Source organism: Ictalurus furcatus, chromosome 2 (assembly GCF_023375685.1).
Source record: "Ictalurus furcatus strain D&B chromosome 2, Billie_1.0, whole genome shotgun sequence".
NCBI classification, from domain to species: Eukaryota; Metazoa; Chordata; class Actinopteri; order Siluriformes; family Ictaluridae; genus Ictalurus; species Ictalurus furcatus.
In genome coordinates this window covers 27949400-27963956 of record NC_071256.1, presented here as the reverse complement: position 1 = coordinate 27963956, position 14557 = coordinate 27949400, and the positions used below count along the sequence as shown (strand labels likewise).

The window sequence follows — 14557 nt, the reverse complement described above, 5'->3', positions numbered from 1 at the left end:
AGGCCAATCGTGGTGACGTGACTATTAAAATAATTTAAAAAAGACCTTTCACACTATACAACACAACTATAATTAGGAAATCAAAAATGAATGCAGATGTCATAGTTATGTCCCCTATAATGACAATATAAGCATTCACAATAATTCTATTATAAAATATTATTTGACATATTATTTGAATATTGTAATCGTGTAAGTGATTATTGTCACACGCCTTCTTGGCCATGAAAATGATTAATTGTGATGCACCTTGTTTATCATTATCACTAAATGTCAGCCAGCATGATCTCTTTCTCTTATCTCTGTGGCTCTCCATGGCACGCCATACCCACAGACACACCAGCTGTTGACAAGTGGCTTCAAAAAAGTGAGGGCACATGGGAGGAGGCACGTGAACAGATAAGTCAAGCAGTTCAACAATTTGAAGACAGACACTAATTTGAAGCTATGAACTAGGTGAATGGGCATGGGAAAAACTTATGCCATGTAACATGAGCCCGTTTCATGGTATGCAATGAATGAACAAGGTAACATATAGTCGCAATCAAAATTATTCAACCCCCATTGCAAATCAGGTTTATTGTCAAAATTTACAGACATTCAGCTGTTGGCAATGAACAAATCAAACAAAAGCAATTGAAATAGTTCAACACAACGAATTGCTTCAAGTGGTTTCCCCAAATTCAACTGAAAATGCCACTTATAATGACTTCTCCAGTCTCAAAATTATTCAACCCCCTGAATAGAATGTGCCTCAAGCACATCAAGGGCTTCATTAGTTGCACCAGGTGTGCCTGAGCTTGGACACATTAAATATCTGTACTGGCTAGGGGTAGAAAATGTATAAAATACCTGGACGGGGCAGAAAAAAGAAGCTATTAACAGCTGCAACCAGATTTCTGAGAAGGCATGTTGTGAAAAACCCTCGAGTGACTGCAAAAGACCTGCAGCAAGACTTGGTGGCAACAGGTGCTGAGGTTTCAGTGTGCACAGTAAGGCACCTACTAAACGCAGAAGGTTTCCATGCCAGAACTCCAAGATGTACATCACTGCTGACCCAAAAGCACAAGAAAAGTCAGCTCAAAGACATATAAATAAGCCACAGAAGTTTTGGGATTCTGTTCTGTAGAGCAATGAAACAAAACTAGAACTTTTCAGCATGATGGATCAGCGGTATTTCTGGAGGAAGAAGAATGAAGAAAGAACACTCTGTCCACAGTCCAGCATGGTGGTGGCTCAGTGATGCTCTGCGGCTGCTTTGCATCCTCTGGCCCTGGAAACCTGCAGCATGTGGAAGACAAGATGGATTCATTGAAGTATCAGAAAATCCTAGGAGAAAATGGCATGCTGTCTGTGAGGAAGCTGAAGCTTGGATGTCACTGGACCATCTTGCAGGACAATGATCCCAAGCATACTTCAAATACCACCAAGGCTTAGTTGCAGAAGAAGTCCTGGAAGATTCTACAGGGCCATCACAGTCACTTGAATTGAACCCGACAGAAAATACACGAGGAAGAGGGATTGTTAGTTTAGATAATCCAATGTTGCCAGAATATTTAATACAAATTGTTGACTGGAACTGAGGTTCCATTTATCCTGGCATCTCAAACAATGGTATGTTTGTAGTACCAAAGTTTGGATTACAGAGTGTGAAAAGATTGAAAGATTGTTGGGATGGCTGATCAGCAGCTCTTTATTAATAGGTTGAGAGAAATAACTATCACACCCTAAACTGAATTTAGGTATGAATTTTTTGGGTGAACCAAGACAATTAACAAATGACATATGACACTAATGACTGCAAGCATGGCTGTGTCCTCTGTGTATTTAAAAGTGGTAAACAACGGAGTGTTTTCCCCAGGACTTGAATTTGTTCTTGGACTTTGGTGCCAAGATGTTCTCTGCAGTGATTAATTGGACTTATTGACATTTGTACTTGGACTTGGTCTTGACCATGAGTCTGTAAAATAATGTTTGTGTTGTTGCACAAAGTTTGACAAGAAGTAATGCTGTCTTCATGAAAACATAGTCTAATAATTGGCTCAATGTACGAATAATGGTAACTAATTGAAGTGAAGTATAGACCTCGAAAAGGATGTTTTTGTGAGTCTAGACCTGACCTTGGTTAGTCTTAGTCTTAAACTTGACAATGGGGGTCTTGAATGTAGCCCTAGCTTTTAGTAACAATTATGTGTGGGGAAGAGAGAGATAGCTTAGAGCGTTGTGGTACTCTAGTGCTGGTGAAAGATACAGTGAGACCTTAATGGAAAGGAAGCATTCAATAAAGCGAGCATTTTGTCTGTGAGCAAAAGCAAGGAAAGTAGTAGTATAATTTTCTGAAACTGATCTTCTGAAACATTTACATTAATTTGAGATTTGCTGTTATGTGGAAATACGACAAATTTGACTTGCAATGACCAGTTACTAGTAAATCAAATATTTAGCTTGTTCTGGTGTTGGGGGGGGGGGGGGGGGGGGGGGGGGGTTGGGGGCACGGGGTGTATAGTTGGGATAATAGATAACTCAAGAGTTGGCACCAATTTGAATACCCTTAGTTCACTGGAACTGAGATTTAATTCCAACTATGTCAAACAATGAATTGGAGAGAATGGCATATTGATTTCTTGATAATGTGGTGCTGTCAGATTGTGTTAAATACAGAACTGTAAACTATAAGTATAGTCTGGAAATGGTGGAAGTGTCCATGTGCTGTAATAGTGAATACCAAATTCAGACCACAACATTATCTTCTTTTGTATGCATTTGTTTTGTTTGTATGCTAACAGAAAGGAGACCAGCATTGTGAGACTGAATTATGATTAGTGTTAGTGGCCAACAGTGGTTCAGTTCAAATGAGAGGGAATCCAAATGGTTTAACCAAATTTATTTAGGGCCTTTCCAAACCCAAGGATGGTGCACAACGATAATCACAGTGGCTCAAGACACATGTAAATACAGAAAACACACACACACACACACACACACACACAAAATAAAAACGTAAATAAAAGCTGCAGCAAAAATAAAGCAGTGTTCCTTGTAGGTACCAACTAAATGTTATGAAAGCACAAAAACGGGCAGATTCCTACTTTTTTGGGGGCACACATACACACAAACACACACTTGTAGAGGAGATTTAGAGGAACCAATCCTCTTAACATATTACTTGGAGGAAACCCACATGGACACAGGTAGAATATGTAAAACTCCACACAGACAGCAACTGAACCCTGGATCAAACCCTAGAACTGCAACAACATTACCTGCTGCACCACCATGCCACTCCAAATGAATAAATGTTCATAAAAATCCTGTAAATACAAATATTCACAAAGTTTTTTAGTTGTAAAGAGATTTTAAAGTTTTATTTAATAATAATAATATTTTTATTACAGAATACGGGTTTAATCTCTCGCTGTGCATTTCAATTATTAAGTTTAAACTAAGCAAAATGAAAACAATTTCCAGCTTAAACATTTTCTTTTCTTTTCTTTTTTATTAATTATTATTATTATTTTCTTAAACAATCTCTAGGACCCATTTCTCAATACTAGTCATTTTTTCCAAAACTCTTGACACAATTCTCCTAACCAATTTTCAGCTTGGCACAGCAGTTAATTTCACACCTGAAATGCTACCAAAACACTTCATACATGTCATGAATCAACTCATTCTTCCACTAGTAAAGGTTGCCACCCAAAGTGAGCTTCACTTTGTCACTCATAAAACAATGACTTTAAAAAAATGCTAACAACAGGGAGCATTACACAACGTTTATTATTTTTTTTCTTCCAAATTTCTTTGCAATACAACAGTGACACTCTCTACTGTTTAGAATTCAAAGCAGTACGTATTACAGGAATGAATCAGACATGATGCAATATGGTTGAATACGTTTTATGCCATTGTTTTTGATGACCATTTCAACGACTGTAGTTTCCTGCACATCAGTGAAAATCCTACCTCTCCCACCTGTGCTCAGTAACCGTTGGGTCCTAAGCAGAATTAAAAAAAACAATTACACAAGAGTGGGTTTGGAGGCTTTGCTCAATGTACTTTTGAAATGCGCAGTTCAGTCACACACCCATAGGGCTGCCATAGACTCCCAGTGGGGAAGAAGAAGGAGAATAATAATAAGAAAACTAACAGATACAATAGGTGCTTACACACCTTCAGTGCTTGGCCCCTAATAAGAAAATTAACATATACAATAGGTGTCTATGCACCTTCGGTGTTTGGCCCCTAAAAACTAACAGATACAGTAGGGGCTGCAGCCCCTTTGGGGCTTGGCCCCTAATAATGATAGTAAGAAAACTAACAGAAACAATAGGGGTTATAGCCCCTTCGGGGCTTGGCCCCTAATGAGCCACAGTTTAGTCCACATAGACAGCTGTTGTGCTCACTGTGTCAAGCGTTTTGAAAACCCCCAAAAATCTGTAAGTCAGAAATAGTTTCTAAGATAGACAGGTCATTATTCCTTGGAAAAATGTATTGGCCTCTACCAGTTTAATAACTGAATTATTACTGTACAAAGTGTCTGAATCATAACCATTCAGACACTGTGTACGTGCTGAACGTGCTGAAAACAAACAAAGGTATTCACCAACACTTCCTCAATAACGTTTATAACTTGACAGGAATTCATGTTAAAAAAAACTTCCTTTAATCTATTTCTGAACACACTGGTCATGTTTAACTGTATTGCCCAAGATTTGCTAGTGTGTCAGAATATTGACACACCTGTTAGGCACTTCGAGTAAATGACAGCTTATCTTCAAGCATAATCAATCAAGCAAACAATATTTTGTGCATAATAATTAACTGTTACATACTTCTTTTTTCACAAATAATTTGTTTTGTCTGATGAGGAAAGAAATAACAGTTTTGGTATTTTGATTTAGAATAAAAATAAATAAATGTTACCCTCCAAAATCAGTGACTGTATAAAAGAATCTTAAATCAACTTACATATTAAAATTAAAAGTGACTTTTTATATTAGAGACCTATATAATTTTTAAGTCAGTTTATTTACGAGCATACTCCAAACATATATACTCAATCGTTAATGAAAAAAATATTGTTTGTTTTGTGCTACATGTTAAAAGAATAACTCATTATTAATATTAATAATTCATACTTAAGAATATGCTGAAGTAGATAATTAGAGATACTCCTAGAATATTACAGGATACTTACATTTTAAAGGCCCTTTAAAAATACATATCTTGATTTAAACATGACATAATTTTATACTGTTAGTTTAAATATAAAAGGCTACTAAAGTTGTTTGTGTTAAACCCTTTAACCCTTTATAAGACTCAGCACACGTGAACCTTCAAGACAATTTTGACATTTCAGTGCTTAAGCAAACAATTCTACTACTTTTAAATAATTTTAATTAAGCTGAACAACAAAATATTTATGTTCTAATTCCATTTAAATACTTTTATTGAGACAATGACGAGAGAATCTGGACATTACAGCACTAGATCCATGTTATTAAAAAGCATTGTTTATCATCAAAGCATTCACTGACCAAACAAACCAAATGCAGGGTCAGAAAAAATAAACAACAACAACAACAACAACAACAACAACAATAATAATAATAAGAAGAAATAGAAGAAGCTAAACAAAGGGGTAAGCAGTGGAACATAAATATACACTCACAGCAATATATACACTCAGAATGCAACCTTGAGAAGGATAAGACTACATCAGGTTCCACTCCTGTCAGCCAAAAACAGAAATCTAAGGCTACAGCGAGCACAGGCTCAACAAAACTGGACAGTTGAAGATTTTTTTCCCCCAGTCTACAACTGTCCTGTCTCGGTGAGCCTGTGCCTACTGTAGCCTCACCACGGTTGTAAAGAGCAGTTATTTGAGTTACTGTAGCCTTCCTGTCGGTCTGTATATGTGTGTTCAGCAGGATCTGAAATACTCAAATCAGCCTGTCTGGCACCAACAACCATGACACAGTCAATCTGACACGGTCAGTAAGATTGTAAAGTGGTACATACATACTGTACATATAAGAAGAAGAAGAAGAACCGAAACAAAGTGGCAGTGGAACATAAATATACATTCACATATACTACGTTAACTATACATTTATATATACTACTGTACTACGTATTATTGCGATACGAAAGCTAAAAAATACCGCAGATGCTGCTGTATTTTTTAAACGGTAATTTCGTCAATATGGTAGTACTGCAATTAATGTATGTGTATAATGTATAATGTGTATAATACTATTTTCGCTAACATGACATGTCACTCCTTTTGCAGAATACACCAAGTTTAGTGATACTTCATTTAACCTAAATTCTTTACCTTAATCTTTAAAGATTTCCTGTTTGCTACCAAGCGAGCTAACGTTATGTGTGTGTGTGTGTGTGTGTGTGTGTGTGTGTGTGTGTGTAAACACTACAATCAGAGTTCGTATTAGGTGCTTGAAGTGCTTTAATCTGACTTTTTGAAAATAACTTGAAAAACTTGAAAGACGTCATTATCCACAGTGACGTCACAGACCCAACTAATCCATAATAAAATTAGTTGTCGATTTTTTAAATGATCTATTATTATTATCAATTAGTTGTTGCAGCCTTAATCCTATATAAATATAACCTTCATCATTTCATAGAACAACAAATAGCTCTAGGGAGTAGGCTATAGGGAGGGGTTTGGTATTCAGCCAGGAGTGTTTTGAGAACAGGAGTGTGCGACAGTGCAGGATTTCCCCGTATAGACAATGGCAACTCCTATTTACACCCCTGAAACTCCTGTAGGCTTGTGAAATAGCGAACTTTCTTCCTTAGTATTTTCACATTTCTTCAAAGTCATTTGCATAGATCTATTTTGACTAAAGACACTACGTGTAGACAATTTTGGTCACGTCAATCTTTCTTTTCAAATTTGGGATAAATTTCTATAAGATTAAATGCAAAACAACTTCTCTTAAACTGTAGTAATAAAAATAACAATACGCAACCTTAGAGGCATTATCTGAAACATAGCAACGCTGAAGAAGATCTATATTATGAAATACATATCAATTTCCTTTATAAACCTTGTAAACCACACTTACTGGAGTTTTAACACCTAATTTCAGTTATACATGAAAGCGTTTATCTCAGAATCGATTTCCCCCTATATTCAGAACAACAACAACAACAACAACAACAACAAAAATATGTGTCTAGATGACACATATTATCCCCAATTATGAGGGATTTTGGAAAATGTTGATTATTGTTGTATTTATGTTACGCTGGAAATATACTGTACTGTACAAAACTCTTAGGCACCTCATTTTTGTACAAATCTTGTTATTGATGTTTACTTTATGACTTCTGCATTACTGAGTCATAAAAACAAGTTGTATATTTCCAAACATTACTTTAAAAAGTAATAGAAAAAAAAATCTTACAGAAAAATGTGAGTAAAGAAAGCAACATATTACCCAGACGACTTTCAGACAAACAACAACAACAACAACAACAACATAATGAAAGCTGCTGGGTTTTGAGTGTCTCCAGAAGAACTGTGGAAGATTCTCCAAGATGCTTAGGAAAAGTTACAAGCTAACTTCCTTACAAAACTCAAAAGTGATATCTATTTTTATTTCCCTGTTCACCCTGTAGTCCTGAGGTGAATACATTACTAATCACCGCCACATCTAAACACTTGTAGATTGTACAGTCTAATTATCTCATGTGCTACAATATCCTGACATTAACCCTAGAAAAAAAAACTGGAATACATTTTAGGATTATGACAAACATGTCAGAGATTAACGAATGTGTTTTACTGTGTTTATTTTGTAATTTGTAACTGTCTCTACACTCATATTCTAATCCAAATGCACTGACCGGATTTCCTTTTCATCTCAGAACCACTTGTGTTGCTATAATTGAGCCACGTCATATAATTGAGTGTGTTTTCCCCACATAGCTACGCAATTCCCTGATGAAGCGTCGATAATTACAGATTTCCGAGGTTAAATAATCCCAAACGCCTTCCTGCTTCCGACTCCGCCTTCCGGAGCTTTATAAAGACCTGTCCATGGTGCGTTTCCTCACTGTGCTCACCTGCAGAGTAACAGTGTATCTCCAGTGGAAAAGAGAGAATCTCCAAACACCGAAATGGAAGAACGCAGATCCCCTATTAATGTTCGCCTTTTAGGAGTGATGCACAAGGAGAAGAGCAAAGTAAGGCACATGTTTACTGTGCACGTGCAGTTTTTCTTATGCAGAGCAGCAGAGCATTGCTCTTTTTAATGGAACAAAATGTTTACATCTGTAGCAAATCTGAACTTGTACCTTTCCTCTAGCTCTACATGGCTTCTGTTCTTTGGTCAGATCAAAGCGAGATCATCGTCTACAGAACGCTCGAGGAATTCAGAACATTGCATGTAAGTATTTCCCCCCCAGAAATGAATGTTGTTGTTGTTGTTGTTGTTGTTGTTTTAGACTAATTTCCACAGACTTTTTGACGTGTCCTATTTGTTCTTCAGATTCAGCTTAAGAAGAAATGTGCAGCTTCAAATGTAGGTCCTTTTAAAAGGTCGATCAGGATTGTTCCTAAGTTTAAAGGTAAATATGGTCTTGCTATATTCGTTTTAAAATAAAATACTTATTTTTTATTATATAAATATAATACATAATTATATAGTACATATTAATTGTTTCTAAATAAACACTTATTTTTAAATAAACATAAAATAAATACTGTGTCTATTATTTGGGCCTAATGTCCATTAATATTTTAAACAGCAAGATGTAGTTGTAACTAAATGTATTTAGAATGGTTCTCTTTTTATTCTTCTTCTTCTTCTTCTTCTTATTATTATTCTTTTTTATGTCGGTGTCGATTGTTGTTGCTGTGTGTTGTGCTTGTGCGGGTTCAGGGTCCAAGATGAATTTCCTTGAAAACATATAAACTAAACTAATTCTATAATAAATCATATTTATTTTAAAATAAAGTGCTTATTTTTATTATATAAATATAATACATAGTTATAGAATACATATTACCTATTTCTAAATAAACACTTATTTTTAAATAAACATTAAAGAATAAAACAGTGTCTATTATTTGAGCCTTAGACCTAATGTTGAGCCTGGTTTTCACACATCTGCCTGCAGCTGAGAAAGTAAAGAGAGGCATTCACAAGAACTACAGTAAGTCCCTCCTGAGGCTGAAGCCGCTGGAAGAGTACTGCACGGCACTGCTGAGCGCTCATCCTTCTGTCTCTCAAAGCTCCGAGCTCATCCAATTTCTGCTTCCCAGACCAGAAGATCTGACACCAGAATTTTCCCAGAACAGGTACACACACACACACACACACACACACACACACACTTTTCTATATACGAGAAATGAAATAAAGTAGGCTAAGTGAAATGTTCTTTGGCACAGCATTATGGTCATGCCGTCGGAAGAGTCTCTGGGCAGAAGCTTTATACCAAAATCAGATGCGGGTGTAACCCAGCCATTCATGACCCAGGTGTACCGATGCATCGCTGCCTATGAGACTAAGGACACAAAGAACCGGCCTTTCAAGGTTGAGGTGGGAGAGGCTGTGGATGTGCTCATCAAGGACAAAGCAGGTGAGCGTAATTATATAGCCTCATGCCTTATCTTTCATTCACTATTCACATGTTTGTATGCTTTCATGTAAATTTTGTAACTGTGTCCTCACAGGCTGGTGGTTGGTTGAGAATGAGGCTAAATGCCTCGCCTGGTTTCCTGCCCCATACCTGGAGAACGCTGAGGCAGACGATGAAGCCGTGGATCAAGAAGTTGGAGAAAGTAAGATCTTTTTAACAGGATTATAGAAAACATATTCTCTTTGTGAATTGGACAGGAAAATAACATTCCCAAGGACTTGTATTGCTTGTTAAACCTGTCACTATTGGCTTTAAGCCAATGTCGAGGAATTTATAGGCCTACAGACATAATGTTGTTATTGTAGTTCCAGGTTCACGTACAGGACAGACTTCTACTGTCATGACTTACTTACACATCTCAAGTTATGTAACTTCAAAGTTATGTAAAAAAAGTTTATGTAACTTTTATTCCCAATCTTCTTCCTATAGGTGCTCTCTTTGTTGCCACCAAAAGTTACAAATCCACAAAAATAGACGAACTGTCTGTGGAGATTGGATCTGTGGTTGAGGTTCTACGAAAATCGAATGACGGATGGTGGTTAGCGAGGTAAGCATTCATCTCTGTGACTGCAATCAAAGAAGCAGATAATGCACAAACCACAGATAAACTCGCCATTTGTTATTGAATAAACAGACACCTACATGTCAAGCATGAATAAAAGTGTACAGGAACATTGCATGAAGGATTTGTTGATGATTTATCTCCTTTGATTTGTTCCCGTTAAATTGTTCCCAATATTGTTTCTTGAAGTCACATTGCCCTTCTCTTTTATCTCAGGTACAACTGCAGGACTGGTTACATCCCTGCCATGTACCTGCAACCATATATGAATCCACAGGTGAAAATAATTAACGCTCAGAGGGGGCTTCAAAGTTCTTACCTAAACTTGGCTCAGCTTCAGGTCGCTCCTAGCTGTTCTCTGATGATCCCAGGACATGAGCTCAGTCGTTCGCAGTGCAACCTCCTGCAGCTTCCAGGAGGCAACTTGAGTCTCAATGATAAGGCCAAATCACACTCGCTGAATGCTCTCGCAGATGTTCACCATGTGCCACCCACCATCAGAGTCGAGCCAGTGGAGGACAACAGGGCCAGGAGCTTGAGCGGCAGCAGTGAAGAAAGTTTTAGCGACAGTTCCAGCTCCTCGAGCAGTAGGTCTGTCCATGTGGACAGCCCTGAGAACATCCGGCAGTGTAAAACGCCCCAGCCCGACCACCTGAATCCCACCAATGGCAGGCTCTTGCCCAGCACATCTGAGCCCAACATGTTCAAGTTGCCTGGGACACCCAAAATTCCCCCCAGGCCTCAGGCGCAAGAGATCCTCAAACGGTGCACCACTGTGACACGTAAAAACATCTCCAGGAGCCAGATGCTTTCTCCATCTGGGGACATCTACTGCCGCTGAACACAACTCTGAAATGTTGCTCTTTTCACTATTCCAGCTAGATGTGGGTAACCAGACCCGTGTAAGCATGGATGCTTAGCTACGTGTGGTAAGCAGGATTCAGTTTAATGTTGCAGGTAGAGGTCAGTGTGTAGTGAAGCAGAATACTCATAAAATGTTCTTTTGTTTTTCTTATTGAACATAGCCAATGCAGTTGCTTTCTTTTGCTTAATCCATAAATCTAGGCAGAAAGTCTTTGAACGGCAACTGCAATCTGCTTAATGATGCATGCCATAAATTTTGTTATAGATCACTTATACTAGAATTACTGACACAGTAGACAAGTTTAAGGGCTCTTTGGTTGTCCCCCTTAAAGCAGAGGGTTCTCAAACTTCAGCCTGAGGTCCCCCTTCCCCCCCCAAACACCACATCCTCTTAGCGAATAATAAAATGTCTAATGCCTCCCAATCAAACAAACAAAAAGCTTTCTCCACAGTCTGTACATAGACATGTAGTCCTAAAACAGACTTGTTATGAGAGCTGCAGGCTGTGAATTATGATTGGCTGGCACATTACAATTTAATAGTGCTTTATAGCATCTGCTATTTTTAGACATGTACCACTCTTACAGGCTGAAGCTGTTACTGATCAAATTAAAAGCAACCAAGTTTGAGATTTGCTGACTTGAAGGTTCTATGCGGAATCCTATCAAAATGATTACCCAGTGAGTGAAATGTGCCATCTCTAATATATATATATATATATATATATATATATATATATATATATATATATATAATGTAAACATTTTCTTCTCTATGGTTTATACTGAAATGTTTATAAAAATGTTTCGGATACTTTTTTCTTTGTTTAGCCATACTGAAAATCTCTTCCATACTGGAAATCCAATGTAGTGCATCATATATGCAATATTTATTGTACTTTTCACTATAGTACAATATCATATGATTGATCTTACATATCAGTGCATTTGTATATAATTAAACATAGTCTTTTTTTTGTTTTTAAACTAATTATGTGGAATGCGTTCTCATTGTGATGTGAAGCGTGAGAACATTATCTGTTCTGTACTGTATCATCATCTTATTCTCTCTTAAATTCTATATGTAGAATTGGCAAATCTACTTTTATACAAAAAAAATTGATTGTTGAGAATGACATTTTCCTAATAATTTTGTATCTCTTCCTTTGTGTATGTACAATAAAAATCAAATAAATATAATGTACACCTAACTGCAGTTCTTGCATTCATTTCTATCTCAACTCAAAATTTGTGCAGTGAACACAGCTCTCTTAAAAAAAATTCTTATTTATAAATTCAGGAGACTGTATTTTAAAGATAATTTTGTAAAATACAAATAAGCTTTACAGATCTTTATTGGTAAGGGTTTAAACTGTTTTCATGCTTGTTCAATGAACCATAAACAATTATTGCACATGCACCTGTGGAACAGTCCTTAAGACACGAACAGTTTACAGGCGGTAGGCAATTAATGTCACATTGGCAATAATTTAGGACACAAAAGAGACTTTTCTAACTCTGAAAAACACCAGAAGAAAGATGCCTAGGGTTCCTGCTCAGCTGCGTGAACATGCCATAGGCCTGCTGCAGGGAGGCATGAGGACTGCAGATGTAGCCAGAGCGATAAACTGCAATGTCTGTAAAGTAAGACGCCTACAGGGAGACAGGAAGGACAGCTGATTGTTCTTGCAGTGGAAAATTACAAGTAACCATGAGTCCCCTCAGACGTGATCGAGAACTTGCAAATGCCTTGGTGGAAGAGTGGGGTAACATCTCACAGCAAGAACTGACAAATCTGGTGCAGTCCATGAGGATGAGATGCACTGTAGTACTTAAAGCAGCTGGTGAACACACCACATACTGACTGTTACTTTTAATATTGAATATTTAATATTTGTTCAGGGACTCATTACTCCATTTCTGTTCGTCAAATGTCTGTGAAACGTGTTCAGATGTTGAATCTTTTTTAAGTTAATAGAAATATGTACACATGTTAAGGAATTTGCTGGAAATAAAAGCAGTCGAATGCGAGAGGATGTTTCATTTTTTTCTTGAGTTTATTAGGAAATTCAAAGCACAGCAAATGACTTTTTTCTAAAATACCCCATTGTGGCTTGAAGTAATCAAACTGATTATGTTAGTTGGTATATGTAGCTCTTCTCTGTCTCCCTCATAAATGTCTACATATTATTTCAGTGTGGCTTTGTAATGAGTCCAAAACAAGAGTAAGACAGGTCAGATATGATGGCTCCAAGTAGTCTGGAATATTGGACACTGTACGTCAGAAACCTGTCAACATTTTGGTTTTGCTTCACGCATACAAAGATTGCACAGATAGGAATCTGTGAATACATCAAATACATGCTTGGCAAGATTGCTCAAGCCTCAGTTCTGGTTGATCAAGCAGGACATGTATTAGAGACACCTGCAGCAAAATAAACTGTGCTGTGGAATGTTAAATGGTTCTCTTTTTTGGGGGCATTTATGTTCCATGTACACTACCAGTCAAAAGTTAGGAGACACTTATCTGAAATGTTTCTCATGATCTTAAAAACTTTTTGATCTGAAGGTGTATGATTAAATGTGTGAAATCACTGTTGTAGACAAAAATATAATTGTGCCAACATATTCATTTCTTTGATTAGAAAACTAACATTTTATTTACAAAAAAAACAAAACAACTTTTTTTAATGGATGACCTGGATCGAAATATTCTTAAAAGCAGGCAATAAGTTTTTCCAGGAGTAATTGAACCCCTTCTAAAAATAATCAATTCTTCTCTTAGCACTGGCTATGTGCCTAAATCATTTACATTGGCAGTTATCAAACCCCTGATTAAAAAACCTGACCTCGACCCCTGTCAACTGTCCAGCTATAGGCCAATATCAAATCTCCCGTTTATCTCAAAGATATTCGAAAAGGTTGTAGCACAGCAGCTATGCTCACACCTATATAGGAATAACATTCATGAAATGTATCAGTCAGGATTTAGGCCTCATCATTGCACAGAGACAGCGCTGGTTAAAGTAATAAATGACCCACTACTGGCCTCAGATCAGGGTTGTGTCTCCATGCTTGTGTTACTTGACCTTAGTGCAGCTTTTGATACTATAGATCATACTATTCTCCTTGATAGATTAGAAAATGTTGTTGGCATTAAGGGAACAGCCCTCTCCTGGCTCAGATCTTATTTGACCGATCGTTATCAGGTCGTAGATATAAATGGTGACCTCTCTAAGCATACTGAGGTTAAATTCGGAGTTCCACAAGGCTCTGATTTAGGCCCACTACTTTTTACTTTATATAAACTTCTAGGTCAAATTATTCGTAAACATGGAATTAACTTCCACAAAGCAAAAAGGGTGTCTACTTTGAACATGCTAAAATACTAAATTACTTTGATTTTTGTCCTCAATATAATTCCCATAGTTTCATTTGTGTTATTCCAGAGTTCTGA

At 37.1% G+C, this 14557-nt stretch overlaps 1 protein-coding gene across 1 annotated transcript; it reads left to right on the top strand.

Moving 5' to 3' along the window:
- Positions 1-8089: 8089 nt before the first annotated feature.
- noxo1a (NADPH oxidase organizer 1a) lies at positions 8090-11823 on the top strand. The gene is made up of 8 exons (XM_053612568.1): positions 8090-8214; positions 8337-8417; positions 8520-8598; positions 9151-9331; positions 9425-9615; positions 9710-9817; positions 10105-10222; positions 10454-11823. The coding sequence occupies exons 1-8, from the start codon at positions 8149-8151 to the stop codon at positions 11076-11078; spliced, it is 1449 nt and encodes a 482-aa protein (XP_053468543.1). The 5' UTR covers positions 8090-8148; the 3' UTR covers positions 11079-11823.
- Positions 11824-14557: the final 2734 nt, after the last annotated feature.

Bases quoted from the DNA above. Each gene is read 5' to 3' on its own strand.
- noxo1a (XM_053612568.1), top strand. From the start codon at position 8,149: ATGGAAGAACGCAGATCCCCTATTAATGTTCGCCTTTTAGGAGTGATG. The intron at 9,332-9,424 runs GTACACACACAC...TCTTTGGCACAG, and splicing joins CCAGAATTTTCCCAGAACAG to CATTATGGTCATGCCGTCGG. The intron at 10,223-10,453 runs GTAAGCATTCAT...CTTTTATCTCAG, and splicing joins GACGGATGGTGGTTAGCGAG to GTACAACTGCAGGACTGGTT.